Source organism: Asparagus officinalis, chromosome 10 (assembly GCF_001876935.1).
Source record: "Asparagus officinalis chromosome 10, Aspof.V1, whole genome shotgun sequence".
NCBI lineage: Eukaryota > Viridiplantae > Streptophyta > Magnoliopsida > Asparagales > Asparagaceae > Asparagus > Asparagus officinalis.
The window spans coordinates 14,082,790-14,101,250 of record NC_033803.1 but is presented as its reverse complement, the minus strand read 5'-3'; the positions used below and the strand labels follow the sequence as shown (position 1 = coordinate 14,101,250).

At 38.4% G+C, this 18,461-nt stretch overlaps 1 protein-coding gene across 1 annotated transcript in view; it reads right to left on the bottom strand.

The window, feature by feature from the left end:
• LOC109826490 (rho GTPase-activating protein 3-like) overlaps positions 3–18,461 on the bottom strand; it is a gene marked incomplete at its 3' end in the record, with an annotated part of 19,989 nt that continues 1,530 nt past the window's right edge. The window contains 5 exon segments of the mRNA XM_020393520.1: positions 3–347; positions 720–783; positions 785–927; positions 9,956–10,075; positions 10,156–10,276. Of these exon segments, the coding sequence (XP_020249109.1) occupies positions 3–347; positions 720–783; positions 785–927; positions 9,956–10,075; positions 10,156–10,276 (793 nt within the window).

Here is an 18,461-nt window from a genome sequence, read left to right as displayed (position 1 = left end):
TTAGAGCCCTCCCTACTGGGAGAGCTTCTACCAGAAATGAACTCATTGTCCTCAACTTCGCTCTTCTTCTCAAAACTATGAAAACTCTCTTCAGGATCAAAGTCCAGAGCCTGTGTTCTGCTGTGTACGAACTTGTTAAAAGATTCTGCATCTCTCATACCTGCACTGGATTTATCTGCAACTTCTGAGGTACTGGGTCCCTCATTACTGGTTGGAAATTCAGAACTAAAGGGTAACAACATGAATTCCTTAGCTGCCTCTCTTTCTCGGAGTGTCTTCATAATCAATGTCTTGAGGAAGTTCATTACTTGAACGGCATGGATCAATGCAGTCAACGGATCTGCCATCTGGACCAAAATAGATATACACAGCAATTAGTTTGTGGATCACTATTTTGTTTGGGTTAATTGCGGGACAGAACCCCTATACTATTGTTCAATTGTAGTTCTATTGTTGCAGATAAGACACCATGCATGAAAATTTTTCGACTCCTTTACCCTCAAGAGGTCTACTAGTCAAAAAACAACTCTCCTTCTGAAGGTATAAAAGCCAAAATAAAAATAAAAATAACCCAAAGGGTCTATCTGCAATTGGGTGGTAGTATAGGGGGTCTATTCACAACAATAAAACTATAGGTCTATCTGCAATTGGGTGATAGTATGGGGTTCTATCTACAATTAACCCTTCTAGTTTATGAGACATCAGGATCGGTTTCTAACCTGAGTCATGTTAGGTGCAAAAACCATGGCAATGTTTCGAGCATTCATCTTGTTATAACATTCCTTTAATAGCCCAGTCAAGAAGTGCTGCTTCAGACGGTGGTAGAAACTTTACGAGCTGCGAGCACTCTTCTTCGGTGTTACAGTGCATAACTTGATCCGGTGTGAGCGAGTCTAACACGCCTGAGGGAAGTTCTCGAAACCATGCCTATGGAATCATATTGCAAAATATAAGAGAAATCTCAGTTAATCTCAGGCTACTAGACTAGTACTACTGGCTGAGAGAGCATTAGAAAAGAAGGGATTTGTGTTTTAACATCTTTGATAGCTTATCAGTGGAGTTCCTATATTTATTAAGGCAGAGTTACCATGATGAAGATTAGAGAACAATTATAAATACACTAGGATTCTAGAATCCAGATATTTTAGAATAAGCACGATGGAAACGATCATATGATTATGATGTATGGCTTCAGTAAAAGAACAAAAAGAAATTCTACAACATAATTCAAATTATTGTTGAAAAACACCTTGTAAATGATAATTTTCCCTGCTCAGTATTAATGATTCATTTGCGCTACAAATTTTGAGCATGTAAGTGTAACTAAAGCATGATGGTTAAAGCAGAGAAATGCTCTTAGAAATAGTCTGAGACCATACAAATAGTCATGAAGTTGAACCTTTTTTAACAGTTCACATTAGCATAAATCTCAACGTTATACAATTTTAAAAAAAGACAGAAATGTGAATGTTAAGATGAGTAAGCTGTTGTGCGCAGCGAAAATTTCGGTAGCACCTCCAGTGCGCAAGGTGCACAACAAGAGATTAGATCACAACGAAATTCTCGTTTCACAAAGGAAACAAGAACCAAAAGTAAAATATCTCAACAAAGTGAGATATCAGCTCTTCCTCTCATCAGTTCTAGGACTGACTTGTCGAGGGAACCTACAAGCTATTACAAATCACAGCAAGACAAACTATTTTACGTGATTCGGCAAATAGCCTACGTCCACGAAGCAAGGAGGGGGAGATCTACTATTAGAGAGAGAGAATACAACTAGGGTTTACAATCTCACAATCTAAACCCTCAAACTAACTCTCAAAACTCTCAAAACAGCCAAAAAGAACTATGTTTCTCCTGATGCACGCAGCCCAAGAAACACACAGCAGACTTTTCTCTGCAATTTTCTCCTCTGCTTGTACTTGCACCTGTACGCCGCACAAACTTTCTCCTCGCCGCTTTTTGCTCTTGCACTAAACCCTAGGAACAGACCATGTTCCTATTTATAGGCTGATAAACCTGGTCCCCACGCCTCGTTCCCAATTGAAAAAAGCGTAAATGCATCTCGTGCGTGAGGTATGCCCCCACTCGCGTGCAATTTGTCAGCTCCTTAGCCATTCACGTGGTTTGTGGGTCCCCACGTTCAAAATTCTCCACCTCGATGAAGTTTTTTCAAAACTGAGCCGAAACAAAAGCATCCAAATGTCCCATTTGTTATGTCCAGTACATCGTGAAGTTAATTCACGACAACGGACTCAACCCACAACAAGTCGGAAACCCAAACGAGAGTCCAAACAATCTCACCATCATTAAAATAAACTGATCCAAACCGGCTGCATCGTAAAGACTGCCTACGTATCCTCTTGCCCAAGGAATCAAGCCTCACGTAGTTCACTCAATGGCCTCCAAATGCCTCAACACCGAAGAATATTCAAAAGCTCCAAACAATGACCAAACTTCACACCTGAAACAACTTTGGTCAACATATCTGCAGGGTTGTCCTTCGTGTGAACCTTTTCCAATATGACGTCTCCATTATCCAAAACGTCACGAATAAAGTAGAATCTGACATCGATGTGCTTTGTGCGCGTATGATAAACCTGGTTCTTTACCAAATAGATAGCCGACATGCTATCACAATGTACCTGAATGGTTTCCTGTGTAATCCCCAAATCATCCAACAATCCACGCAACCACAAAGCCTCCTTCACAGCTTCAGTCACTGTCATATATTCCGCCTCTGTAGTAGAGTCACTGTAGACTGAAGTGTACATCTCTAACATACTGATGCTCCTGCCAATGTAAAAACATATCCTGAAGTAGACCGGCGCTTGTCAAGATCTCCAGCATAATCTGAATCCACGTAACCAATACAATCCTGCTCATTCTTCTCATCCTTCTAAAAAATCAATCCAACATCCACGGTACCTATGATATACCGTAAAATCCACTTCACGGTCTCCTAATGACCCTTCCCAGGATCGTGCATGTACCTCGATACCATGCTTACGGCCTGTGACAAATCTGACCTCGTACACACTATCGCATACATCAAGCTTCCTACTGTACTGACATATGGGACCTTCGACATATAATATTTGTCCTCAACTGAAACATGCAACATACTAGCTGAAAGCTTGAAGTGAGAAGCCAATGGAGTGCTAACTATTTTTGCATTGCCATCAAAGCTGAATTTCTTTAACGTCTTTTGCAAATAGCTCTTCTGTGTAAGCTTCAATCTCCCCTTCACCATGTCTCTCTCAATCTCCCCTTCACCCTGTCTCTCTCAATCTCCATACCCAATATCTTCTTTACTTCTCCAAGATCCTTCATCTCAAACTCAGATGACAGCTCCTCTTTCAACTTTCGAATAACCGAAGAATTCCTGAAAGCAATAAGCATATCGTCAACATATAAAAACAAATATATGTGCTCATCATCCTGTAGCTTATGCATGTAAACACATGGATCATATGGGCTCCTCGTATACCCTTGGCCAATCATGAAGTTGTCGAATCTCTTGTACCACTGTCGCGACGATTACTTCAATCCATAAAGAGACTTCTTCAGCTTGCAAACCAAATCTTTTTTTCCTGTAGCTTTGAACCCTATAGGTTGTGTCATGTAGATCTCCTTTTCTAAATCTTCATGTAGAAAGGCTGTCTTCACATCCATCTGGACCAAATCTAAATCTAACTGTGCTACCAACGATAATAAAATCTCAATCGACGAATGCTTCACAACGGGTGAAAATACCTCGTTGTAATCAATGCTCTTAAGTTGTGCATATCCCTTGACAACCAATCTGGTTTTGAACTGAATGTCCCCAATAGAAGATCCTTCCTTCTTCGTATATACCCACTTGCAACCAATAGCTTTCTTACCCTTAGGTAGCTTTGCAAGTTCTCAAGTATCGTTCTTCTGAAGAGATCGCAACTCCTCCTTCATAGCTTCCCTCCACCTGATCGAATCGGGGCTAGACTCTGCCTCCTTGAATGTGGATGAAATCATATCATCAACGACCTCTACGTATAATGCATATGCGACCATGACATTATTATACCTTGCTGGCCGTTGAATCACCCTTCTAGGTCTATTCGTTGCAATAGACTCCTGAACATGACCATGCTCCTGAGTTTCACAATCCACTGTATACTCTATCTGCTCGGTTGTCATCTCATCTTCTCCTAGTGTCATCTCTATAGAAGTCTCGATGGATACAATGCTCTCTGGAGTGAGTGGAGTCACATCATCCTCCACCTACTGTGATATCTCCTGAATCTAGTCTTCCTCCACCTTCTGAGGAACTTGAGGCTTCATCATGTACGCCTCCTCAAATATGATATCTCTGCTAATAACTATCTTCTTATCCTGTGGATCCCATAACTTGAAGCCTTTAACTCCATCTCTAAATCCCACAAAGACTGATTTCCTCGTCCTCAGATTTAATTTACCATCACTAACATGGTAATAAGCAGGACACCCAAATATCCGAAGTGATTCATAGTCACTAGCTACCGAAGTAGATCAACATTCCAACGAAATCTTCCCATGTATCGCAGTGCACGACAACCTATTCACGAGATGGCTCGCATAAACCACCGTCTCGACCCAAAAGGATCTAGGTAATCCACTCTGCGTCATCATACATCGCACATTCTCCAGCAAGGTACGGTTCAATCTCTCAGCCACCTCGTTCTGTTGTGGTGTCTCTCGTACTGTGAAGTGTCGCCTAATACAGTGATCCCGATAAAACTATAAAAACGGATCACTCTTATACTCTCCACCGTTATCTGAACGTAGAGTCTTCACCTTTCTACCTGTCTGCAGCTCCACTTTTTTTTCTCGACAAAAATATACAGGATCTCATGTTTATGCTTCATAGGGTATACCCAATTTCTCATGGAATAATCGTCAATGAAAATGACAAAATAGTTGACCCCACCAAGTAATATGTTTTTGGAAGGATCCCAAACATCTGTGTGAATGTAATCCAATATACCTTGGGTGTTGTGAATAGTAGTGTCAAACTTCACTCTAGTCTTCTTCCCAAGTATACAATACTCACACAACTCCATCTTGCAGGTCTTAGCACATTTCAATCATTGTTTTAAATATCCCTGACATGACCCGATATATCCCCCGATATATCTTTTACAGGGCTTGTCGCAATCGATATGGTCTTTAAATATCCTTTACCGTTTTTTGGCTATTTAAATCTCCGATATAGCCGATATATTAGCCGATATGTGGACCAATATATCTTTTTATATAGCTTGTTGCAAAATAATATACCGTGTTTGGAATTTTTGGGTGAGATATCAAGATTTTTCCATTATATCAAATGACATTTTGCCCTAAAAAAAGCAGATTGAATGTTGCAACGTTCCTTTGCACTTTTATTTGTTTTAGAAGGTTGATTAGTGATCCTAAACATATATTATTCATATTTTGTATACTTAAATTTTATTACATATATTGAGATTACATTTTAATGCATTATACTATGTATGCAAACATTCATTATGGCATTCCGATATTTACCACATATCCCCGATATTTCCCCGATATCCATAATCCGATATGAATTTTAGCCATCCGATATTTCCCCGATATCCGATATTTAAAACATTGCTTTCAATAGCTTATGTTTCTCCAATGACTGCAGGGACTTATCTCTTGTGTGTCCTAGTCTCATGTGTCATAATATGGTAGTGTCCTCCTCTGTAGTGATAGAAGCTGCCAGACCCCCTATAACTGTCTTGCTCTTCAAGTAGTATAGGAAGTTTTTCCTGACTCCTCGCATCACCACCATAGAACCCTTCATGACCTTTGTTGTAGCATCCTCTAATATCACCCGATAACTAGCTGCCTCCAAAGTACCAAGAGAAATGATGTTCTTCGTTAACTGCAGCACGAACCTCACTTCTTTCAATTCCCTCACCACTCCGTCATGCATCCTAATCCGGACTGAACCAATACCACTAATAGGGCATACGTGGTCATTACCCATAAGCACGATATCTCCTCTTTCCAGCTTCTCAAAGCTGAAGAACCAATCCCTCCTAGGAAAAATATGATATGTAGCTCCTGAATCTAACATCCACTATATAGAGTCGGCATAGCAAACCAACGGTAGTGTATGGCACGATTAGTCTGAAGAATCTAAATCTGAATGTTCATTAACAGCTTTTGCAATATTCACTTCTGAAGCTTGTACAACTTTTCATTTATTCTTCCCGGCTTTATCATTCAACTTTGGGCAGTCAATCTTCCAATGTCCCTCTTTTTTACAAAAACGACATTGATTCCTACCAATACCCTTATGACCACCTCTATTCTTTGATTTTGAGCGATTGAACTGGCGGCGGGTTGGATCACGACCTCGAACTGCTAATGCATCTCCCTATGCCTTCTCGAATGGTTCACCACCACTCTTCCTCAACTCATAATTCACCAAAGCTGAGGTCACCTCCTTATAGCTAACAGTAGTTCTTTCATTGATCATAGTAAGAACGAACGTACTGTAATCATCCTCAGACAACGAACACAAAAGTAACATCGTCTTGTCTTCATCCTCACCCATGATATCCAAATTGACCATATCTGAAAGTAGCTTCGTGAAATTGTTAACATGCTCCCTGATGGAAACTCCCATTTTCATCTTGAATTGGTAAAAACCTCTTCTTTAAGTGAAGCCGATTCTCAATACTCTTTGTAAGATACTTCTCATTGAGTGTTTCCCATATTCTCTTCGCCGACGTCTCGTTCATTACATCATAAACAAGATCCGACGTCAAACATGACCGAATAACTCCACAAGCCCTACTATTCTTCTTTCAAACCTTGTCCTTCATATCTTCGGGTTTCTCTTGTAACTCAAGAGTTTCCTCCAAATTCTGTGCATCCAAGGCGTCCATCACCTGACACCTCCATAATCCAAAATTAATCTTACCGTCTAACTTCGGAACATCAATCTTTGTGTTATTGATACTCAGATTTTGTATCGTCTTCGTAAGAGACGAACCTGATGTGCTTGCTTCTCCCATGTAATCGTTCTAACTCTTCAGATAGGAATCCTTCGAACAAGCCTCAAGCCAAACTTGAAGCTCTGATACCACTTGTTGTGCGCAGCGAAAATTTCGACAGCACCTCCGATGCGCAAGGTGCACAATAAGAGATTAGATCACAATAAAATTCTCGTTTCACAAAGGAAACAAGAACCGAAAGTAAAATATCTCAACAAAGTGAGATATCAACTCTTCCTCTCATCAATTCTAGGACTGACTTGTCGAGGAAACCTACAAGCTATTACAAATCACAGCAAGACAAACTATTTTACGTGGCTCGGCAAATAGCCTACGTCCACGGGGCAAGAAGGGGGAGATCTACTATTAGAGGGAGAGAATACAACTAAGGTTTACAATCTCACAATCTAAACCCTCAAACTAACTCTCAAAACAGCCAAAAAGAACTTTGTTTCTCCTGATACACGTAGCCCAAGAAACACACAGCAGACTTTTCTCTGTAATTTTCTCCTCTGCTTGTACTTGCACCTGTACGCCGCACAAATTTTCTCCTGCCCGCTTTTTGCTCTTGCACTAAACCCTAGGAACAGACCATGTTCCTATTTATAGGCTGATAAACACGTTCGTGATAAACGCGTTCGTTGATAAAAGGCCTGGTCCCCACGCCTCGTTCCCAATTGAAAAACGCGTAAACCCGTCTCGTGCGTGAGGTATGGCCCCCACTTGCGTGCAATTTGCCAGCTCCTTAGCCATTCACGTGGTTCGTGGGTCCCACGTTCACATAAGCAGTATGATAAAATAAAGGAATGAAATTAAGGAAAGAATGGTCTAAAAGTTCAAATCTTCAGCTGATGATTGGATGAGAAATAATGTCCTGAGGTGGTTTCTACATTCGTAATAAAGACTGATGAGTGCACCAGCTAGAAGTGAGAGAATAATTGTTCAAGAACAGGCTAGGACAAGGATTAGATGAAAACACCATGGATTAAGGAACTGAAACAAGATATAATGATAGCTAAATTCATCAGACTTTTGGCCCTTACATTTCTAAATGGAGAAAATATTTGCAATGGAGACCAAAAACTTGGGCTCTGTTTGACTATTATTGTGTTTTGCTTGTTTTCATGATGTTCTTGTCAAAAACAAGACACCATATGTTTGGAAACCATTATATTTTTTGAGCTAAATCATCCTCAAACAAAAAACATAACACTTATTTCGAAATACCTTTTAGGTGTTTTGGTTTTGAGTTTGAGGTGTTAATATAATACCTAACATAACATAGTAAATGTAATTAATATATAGTTATTATGGACATGCTTATTATATTATATTACATTATACTATACTATACTATAGCTAATCTAATAGATTAAAAATATTTATTAAATAATACCAAAAATAGTAATTAAAATATCTTATATAATAATATAATAACATATTAAATACTAGTATGTAATATGTTGATAATGTATTATATAATAATAAATAATAATAAAATATAAGTAAACTAACAAAAATAATAGTAAATTATTAATTATAAATAATAATTTAATAATGATATAATAATATATTATACAATATTATAATTATTATAATATTATTAATTTTTTAATAAATAAATTGTAATAAATTAATAATTACAAAATATTATATGATAGTAACATATTTAATAATAAAACAATAATATAATAATATTATAATAATAATATTATATTATATGTATCATAGTATAGCATTATATTATATTATATTAATAATAGTATAATATTATATTAATAATAAATAACATTATTCTAAAAATATTATAAATATATAATAATAACAAATTGATATACCAAAATAATTAAATATATTAATATTTAAAAATAATATGTAATTACTATAATATAATATAACACATTAAAGTACGATATAATATTATAATAAATTATACAATATTATATTGTATTATATTTAATATTTATAATTCTATAATAATGTAAACAAAATATTATAACATTTTATTTATAATATATTTTATTATAATTAATATATAATATGTTTAATACTAATGTTGTAACGGGTCAAACTAGTATTGACCAAAAACATTTCACATGGTGTTTTGAAAACACTTTAAGGAGAAAACACAACGTCCTGATGTTTTTTTACAAAAACACAATAAGAAAAACACCAAGGTATCCACACAAAACCATAGGGATTTGGGATAAGGGCATGAAGATTGGGACCAAGCTGTTCCCACAAAGGCTGAATAAATAAATAACAAAAAAATTGCTACAGTTCATGTAGCTATTGCTGCGAACTTTTCGGACGAAAGCCTGCTGTTTTTGCTGGCATCTTTGTTAACATAAATTCTTCACTAGTTTACTGTCCATTTCGAGTATGCAATGTTATTGAAGTACTACCGGTTATATAACAAGATAACCACTGTCATAGTTTCTTTCAACACAACATTTGGATTAAATTATCTTGAATTTAATATCAAGACCAAATCATAATAGATTGTATTAGCGTGAAACCAAGTAAAAAAGTGCTAAAAGGTTACAACGATGTCTCCATTTTATTTAAGAGAACACAACTTTGTGCTGATTTGCATGATTTCATCCATGCACTCATTTCAAAATTTGATATTCATGCTTTCAAATTATATTTCAAAACAAATATCTAAAGTATTATGTTAATGTCAGGTTCATATAAAAGGAATAGGTAGAATGATGCAATCAAATACCATACACGGGGAGTATGTTTCCATCAAGGAGGTGCAGATAGAACAAAAGTGAAATGATGATCAGATCAGATTAAAAGATTTATGCTAGGGTAATGGACTCACCCCATGAATGAAAATTTGCTTTTTAACTCATACATGAGATGGAAGATGAATAAAGTTTATACTAAAATAGCGTTACAAAGCAAAATTTGCTGATTACCTTAATCAAACCAGCTAGACAGTGTAAATCAATTCCTTCTGGTATGGAACCAGTGTTCAATTGCTCTCTGAAATAGACTTCTTGACTATTGTCTGCATTAATTCTAAAGATTCCTTCCACCTTTAAAACATAAGGTAATTCATTAAGAAAAATATAAATGATGGGTATCAATCAGTTAACTCCTGGAATAGGGAACATGCCTGGAGACCTCCTTGTGAATACAAGTGTCTTTGCATAGAGAGCAAAATAGTCGGCACGCTGTTCCCCCTGTTATCATGAGAACACTGCATAGATTCTGCAGAAACTCCAAATACACTCACACTGCACAAATAGATCAGAAATAGGCTAGTAACGGAAATCTGCTAACTAGAGACCAATAAAGATGATATTTGTATTTCATAGGAAATAAAGGCAAAGTTCATCAGAAAGCAAACAAGTCAGTATATCATCTAAATGAAGCTGAAAGCCGATTAGCTGAAGCAAGATCTCCGAGCATGAGATCATGAATAGAGAATCTATTATTTAAAAAGTTATTCTTATGGGTCAGAAAGTTAGAAGTGAAAAAATGCACGGTTTAAATATACAATCTACAAAAGTATTGAAAGGTGTACTCTAGACAAACAAAAGAATAGAATCCAACATGTACATCTCCTCAAAAAGATATTTAAATACATTTGAAAACCTATAGTTATTATCAAAATAAATAAACGAAAAGAAAAGAAAAAGGGAAGCATAAAGAAAGGCATGCAGCTCTCCACTCGAACAATAATATTTTCTATCAATCTATTCCAACAAGAAGACAAGTTCTCCCATCAATGAAATAGCATTTACAATAAAGAGTATGTTGAACCGGAAAATTCGAAACATACATTTGATATCAAGTTAAGGTTGTTGAGTTGAGGAGTGGTGGACACTAAAAAATATATTGTTATTATTTCTTTAGTAGTACAAACATATTATACTCTCAAATACAAATACTCTCTCTCTTTTTATCTTTCTCTTTCTCTCTCTGCTACTGGGATGCCTTACAAATCAAACTTAGGGGGTATATATAGGCCTTCTTATGGGGTAGGTATACACTATTAAAGTTAGGTGATTACTGTAGCTAGGTAGGTGAAGAGGTTAGGTAGGGTGGGGAGCTGTTGACTTCTAACGCTCCCCCTCAACAGCGACTTCTCTATCCACAAGTCCAAGAATTCTAACTTACTTTTCAATGCTTGGATTTCCTCTCTCACTGCTTGTCTCCATTCTTCACTCTCGTATGCTTCTTTGAAGGTAGATGGCTCCTTCACATCTTTCATAAATGGCCACCTTAGCATACTTGAGATTCAGTTTCCTGGGTCTAGTTGATCTTCGAAGTTGTTCAGTTGGTTCTTCTTCAATATTCTCTATCTGGCTTGGGCGCTCTTCTTCTGGTGTGTCTGATAAACATCAGTTATCCATGGATTATTCTCCTTTGAGGATGTTGAAGAGCTTGATTCTGTCTTTTCTGATTGATGTAGTCCTTCTTCTTGACCTGGCTCTCTCAGCTTCTTCTGCAACTGATCCTCTAGATCACTAGAGTTTAGGAGTGCAACTTCTTGTGAAGCCCACCAAGACGAGGCTTCGTCAAACATAACATTCCTTGATGTGTAGCACCGTTCGGTTGTGGGATCACATCTCCATCCTTTTCTTTTATTGTCATACCCCACAAATATACATCTTACAGCCTTTTTATCGAACTTGTTGTGTAAGTGATCAGGTACAAAGACATAACATACAAAATCGAAGACTCTGAAATGGCTTACGGTTAGGTTGGTATTCCACAACTTCTGAAAGGGCGACATGAACTCCAGCTTCGGTTGTGGTAGCCGATTGATCACGTGCGCCGCAATCTTCATACACTCGGCCCAAAAATGTCCTGGTATGTTCTTGGTGTGAAGCATGCTTCTGCAAATTTCAGCGAGATGACGATTCTTTCTTTTGACTACGCATTCTGCTGTAGAGTATTTGGGCACGTTAGCTGTCGCCGAATCTTGTGCTGTTTTAGGTAGTCGTAAAACTCATTCGATGTGTTTATTTGTATTTGAGAGTATAGTGTGTTTGTACCACTAAATAAATAATAACAATATATTTCTTAGTGTCCACCACTTCTCTCAACTCAACAAGTTATATCAGAGCCTGAATTAGGGTGCTTGTATTTGCTTATCGTATGCTCTGTAACTACCACGAAAGGTGGATCCTCCATATCAGAAAATAAGTTAGATTATCATTTACGCTTTGAAGGCACTAGTTACTATTCACGAGGACAACACTATTTATGAGTACGATTACTATTCACAAATGTGGTTACTGTTTATAAGTACAATTACTGTTCACATGAAATAGTGAAACTTATAGCTCGTGAGAGAAGCAAGACGGTCAGGGATCTGCTCTCTCCTACGAAGATCCTAGCAACATTCTTTAAGGCTGAAGCTCGTGTTCAGTCCGGGACTATGAAGTTGGTTGGTCAGGAACCAGACTTGCGTGGAGATATTGAAACAGTACCACGTCACGATGGCGGATCTGGTAAATACGACTACTATACTCAAGAAACTTAATGATAATAACTATAACTACTGGGAGACGTGTATGAAGTCATATCTACAAGGACAAGACATCTAGGAAGTCATCGGGGGTGCTGAAACTACAACACTTCGGGAAGCTAGCAAAGCAATAAGAAAGTGAAACATCAAAGCCGGCAATGCTATATATGTGTTGAAGACAACAGTAGAAGATCTCGTAGATTACATGCGAGATGTCAGAACTCCGAAGGAGGCATGGGATACGCTCGTCACACTCTTTTCGAAGAAGAATGATGCTCGATTTTAACTCCTGAAGAATCAATTGATGACCTTGTAACAAAAAGATCTGAGTCATCTGACAATCAGTCAGTACTTTAAGCAAATTAAATCACTTTTGCTTAGATATCGCTTAATTAGATCCAGATTCTAAAGTATCCGATGCAATGATGAGGAGAATAATCATCCACGGATTGAGATCGGAGTACCACAGGCTCGTTGCTGCTACTCACAGATGGCCGACAAAACCATGAACCAACATTATTTGAGCTGGAGAGTTTGCTCGCTACACAAGAAACCTTAGCCAAACAAATAGCCGGAGTTCCAATAAAAAGCGAAGATGAGACATTCTTCAGCAATTAGGAGAGGGGCGAACTAAGAGGCGCAAGCAAAGAGGAGTATGGCTCTAGGAGGCAGTCAAGACAGTCATATGCCAGCAGAACACAACAAAGCAAGGTTTTAAATATCGTCCGACATGTCCGACATGTCGGCCGACATATCGGATGAGGATGTTGGTTTGGAAAAGGTGGGTTAGCAAAATTGTTCGGTGCATTGAATGGGACAGCGTTTCCTCTAGGGAATTGTTGGTTCGACGCAGGAATGAAGTTTTGGTTTCCGTGAGAATTTCCTTGGTTCCAAGCAAAATTGGGATGATTTCTCCAACCTGGATTGTAGGTTGGAGAAAATGGATCATTTCTAGGACGCTGAAATACAGCGTTCATCTGTTCTAAAGCGTGGTTGTTTCCTAGAAGAGGACATTCCTCTGAAACGTGGGTAGGAGACTGACAGTTATGACATCTCGGGACAGAAATATGATTGATTTGAGCCGGAGCTCGTTCCTTAACTTCTAAGGCTTCTAACCTCCGCATAATCGTCGCCATCTTCGCTTCAGACGCAATGTTTGACTCTAAGGAAAAACCACTAGACTTAGATTGGGAAACAGATGAAACCCTGTCATCACAGTTTTCCCACTGCATTGTTTTCTCGGATAGACTCTCTAGGAATTCCCAAGCTTCATCGGCGTTTTTTCTCATAAAATCTCCCTGACACATCGATTCTAAAGATGTTTTTGAAGAATAGTCCAATCCTTCATATATGACTTGGCACAATCGCCATTTTTCTAGACCGTGATGAGGACATTGGATTAAAAGATCTTTAAATCGGTCAAAGTATTTCCAGAAAGGCTCTCCTGGGACAATTTGAAAATTTTGAATGCTGTTCCTAAGCTTTACCATTTTGTGAATAGGGAAAAATTTCTTGAGAAAAACTGTGACAAATTCCTCCCAAGTTGAGATGGAATTTATCGGTAAGCTGTACAACCATTTTTTAGCTTTGTCCGCCCGACATATCGGTTTGAGGGCGTGACCGACACGACATGAACATTTTCAACTCGTATGTCGGTTTTCAGGGCAAAATCGAAAATATCAGGATCATATCGAGCATATCGGCCTATTTTTTAGTTTTGAAAAATCGGCCGATATGGAACTTTTTTTAAGATATGTTTTTTGTTATCGGGTTTGGGTTTAGTGATAAATACTCATACCATTTGACCCGTTCTCATGTTTAAGGGTTTCTTTATGCACCCGATAGAAAGAATTTATGAACCCAAATCCATATATTATTTACTTTTTTATATGTTTAGTTTATAGAATGCGGTCTAAGCTCGAAATTTGCTCCATTTACTTCGGGGAGTCTTATGCAAGATGGAATTGCATTTCTGTTGGGGTAACACATATCTTGAAGAACGGGCTGATTTGCCATTTCTTGGATTGGTTCAACACGGATTAAGCGATGAAAATTATCCCGACGATATAACAATCCGATATTTAGTCAATGTCCCCCGATATATCCCCGATTTTCGCTATCCGACATGGATTTCAGTCATCCGACATGAACCCGACATCCGACATTTAAAATCTTACAACAAAGTGAGGAGCAAGGTGATCGTCAAGTAAGGTGACCTGATGTTAGCGTGTTATAATTGTGGAAAGATCATTTTGCCAGAGACTACTGCTATAAGAGAATGGCTGTAGAGGGTAATGCTGCAATATTACGTAGATGTCAAGATGATAAAGAAGAATGGGTTGCCCAACCATCTGTGGCCATCGTCGAAGAAGCATCATGGGGTGAAGAGGTCGTTGATATGGCACTAACTTCGATTGTGGAAGAATATGAGTCCGCACTTGCAGCGGTTTCAGATCGAGAAGAAATCAAATATAGTAAAGATTGGATCATCGATTCTGGCTACTTCAACCACATGACGGGAAATAAGTGGAAGCTTGTTAATATAAAGGAGTATAAAGGAGGCCGAGAAGTAGTAATTGCAAATAATTCAAGATTGCCTATCACTTATATTGAGAAAACCACATTCATGCCACGTTTCAATCCAAATCAAATTTAACTACAAGATGTATACCATGTCTCAGGTATGCAAAAAAATCTCATATCAGTGTCTCAGTTGACGACTTCTAGAAACTATGTAGTATTTGGGTCACAAGATGTAAAAGTCTGTCGAGACTTGAAGCCACCAGAAGAATCTATCATGGAGGGACGGAATGTAGAATATGTCTATGTGATGTCGGCAGAATCGGCATACATAGATAAAACCAAAAAGAATGAGATGACTGATCTGTGGCATGCTCGGCTTGGTCATGTGAGGTATCACAAGCTCAAGATTATGATGAAAAGTCAATGTTGACGGGGTTTCCACAGTTGGATATTTGAGGAGGCACCATATGCGGAGGTTGTCAGTATAGTAATGCACATCAATTACCGTAACAAGAGTCACAGTTCAAAGCTAAGGAACCTTTGGAACTTGTACACTCAGATGTATTTGGTCGAGTAAAACAAGAATCAATTAGTGGGATGCAGTACATGATCACTTTGATTGACGATTACTCGAGATATGTCTGGGTTGATTTTATGAAGGAAAAGTCTGAAGCAGTCTCCAAATTCAAGCAATTTCGAGACGAAGGCGAAGGAGAACTCGGCAAAAAGATTCGTTGCCTACGCACAAACAACGGAGGAGAGTACACATCGAAGGAGTTTTATATCTTTCTCTTTCTCTTTCTCTCTCTGATACTGGGATGCCTTACAAATCGAACTTAAGGGGTATATATAGACTTTCTTATGGGGTATGTATACACTATTAGAGTTAGGTGATTACTGCGGCTAGGTAGGTGGGGTGGGGAAAATGTTGACTTCTAACAAAGGTCTCAATATCAGCAATGAAAAATCAAGTTCAAACATAGGTCTCCAGTACACAATGTGCGGCAAAGAGGAATTTCTGATCCAGACACAGCCCATGAAAAAATGCACCAGTCAAGACATTTCACCGTGTCAATAAGAAAATGCTCTCAGGAGTGTTATCAGAAGGCTTAAGGAGAATAATCTGGTAGCATTCCCTTCAGTAACAGGAAAGAAAATAAAACTAAGTAAACCTGTTGGGAAATATAGGGAAACCTCAGTACCTCAAACCAAATGCTCCTGAAATAGGTTGCCCATAATAGTCTGCCAATGCTCTCCCAGACTTCTCTGCATTGTCGTCTCACTATCTGTTCACTTTGTTACTACTTTCTTTTTCCACTTCTTCCCGCTAATCAATGGTCCAGCTCTTTACACATGCATTTTCTTGCCTATTACCCTATCTAGTAACTAAGTATCCACATGAGTTATAAACAGATGTCGTAAACATCACCAGAGTACTTGTTCTGACCTACTACAGCATCAGACAATATGATCAACATCTTTAAGAATTCAAAAACAGCACCTACGTATCCAGTAACTAAGTATATGCATGAGTTATAAATGAATGTCATATACATCACCAGAGTACTTATTCTCCAACCTGCTAAAGCGCCAGACATTATGATCAATGTCCTTAAGGATTCGTAAAGAGCACTTACTTTAGCAGCCAGTATAGATGCCAGCCAGACGCCTACATGGTGTCATCTCCACACATCACATTGTGCCTCAGCCTGATCAGTCTCGGTCCACGGCCAACCAAACCACCAATAGGGACTAATTAGATTTTAAATTATTTCAACCTTGGCTTAAGCAAGGTTTGAACTCATGACCTTTTGCTTAGGAAAAAAAATGCCAATAGGCTATTTGAAACTGTCGCAGGTTTTTATATAATGATTTCATAATAAGCAATAACTCTAACAAACGTAAACATGTGCAGTGAGCTTTATGTTCACAATTGCGTGAAGTTGCTTCCAATGTCTTTCTTTTCTCTTTTTTTGTATATTTTTTCTGATTCCATCTATGCTCCTTCAATTAAATCTATTTCTATCTTCTTCAAAGATCAAACCGACATACTTTATTTCAACAAATATCATTCCAAATTTTAGTTTTGGAGAGCTCGTGATCTGAAACAATAGACTTTTCCACCTTCACACTGGGAGTTATATCATCTATCCAGTTGATGCATATGCACAAAGCTAGGTTAAATAACTAATCTTAAACTTATAATGCATCCCAAAGATTGCCAAATTATTGGATTGATACAAAATCCTAGAAAGAAGAAAATTGTCAAAATATAACAATTACACAGAAAATGTACTTTGAAGTGACATCAAATTTTGCTAGCAACTTCGAGCTGGTGCAGAACTGTGTAAGAGACCTAGGAGAACTTGCCTTAAAAAGCTAGCCGTCAAAAACAAGGAACCCACATCTCTTTTAAACTCCAAATTGACTAATCATTTAGTCTGTGTGGTGCTAAATAGGCCATAACGTACCACCAGTGTTATCGATGTGTGAGGCAAAATGCAGGAACAAAGTCCCTTTACACGCACATGCGCAAGGCGCAATGCGATTCGTGCGCCCAAATGAAGCGAGACGCACACCCTACACGTAACTCTTCAAGATAGATAATAGAATATTTTTATGAATTGGCACATAAACAATAAGTTAAGATGAATAATATCTACTATCAAATCACAAAATAGTCTTAATTCATAATGCTAACGCATCCGACATAGTAGCAAAGATCATTATTTTCCAAATCAAAAGTCAAATCATGACTAATATCAAAGCAAAATCAAATAAGAAATGAGAATGATTTGGGGTCCTTAATTGGGCTATTAAAAAGGCCTAATGAGCTTTTTTTGCTTTTGGGATATGGGCTATCGAGAATGGAAGACCCAATTGAAATGTAAAAGAATAAAATATACAAGGTCATGCCTCGCAATTCACCTTGCACTTGTCGCAGAACGCTTGGGAAGTGAACAAAGGTGCTGCCACATCAGATGCGGGATGTTTTGCCATCGCGTCACAATGCAGAGCGCACGAGGACAGCGAGACGTGCGCCTTTTATAACCCTGCATACCACCACGTTTCCAGATTTCCGGCACCCATGCCGATTGGCTTTGCACTCGTCAGGTACAATACCCCCGTGCCCTTCGCTTTCATCTGTAAAGGTGAGATTGGATCTAATTTTCTTCGTAAAATCCTAGGTGAACTAACCCCTAAAGCTAGCTCCAAATCCATTATAAACCCAAACCGCACTTCCTCAAATCCGCAGTTTCGTCCAGCCGCACTTCCTCAAATCCGCAGTCGGCATGCCGCAGCACACCCGCACCAGGGGCTGCAGCGCAAGCACAGGGCAGTCGACACTCCGCACTCCACAGTGCGCTCTGCACTCTGCACTCCCAGTGCTCGCAGGCACGGGGCAGTCGTCACTCCGT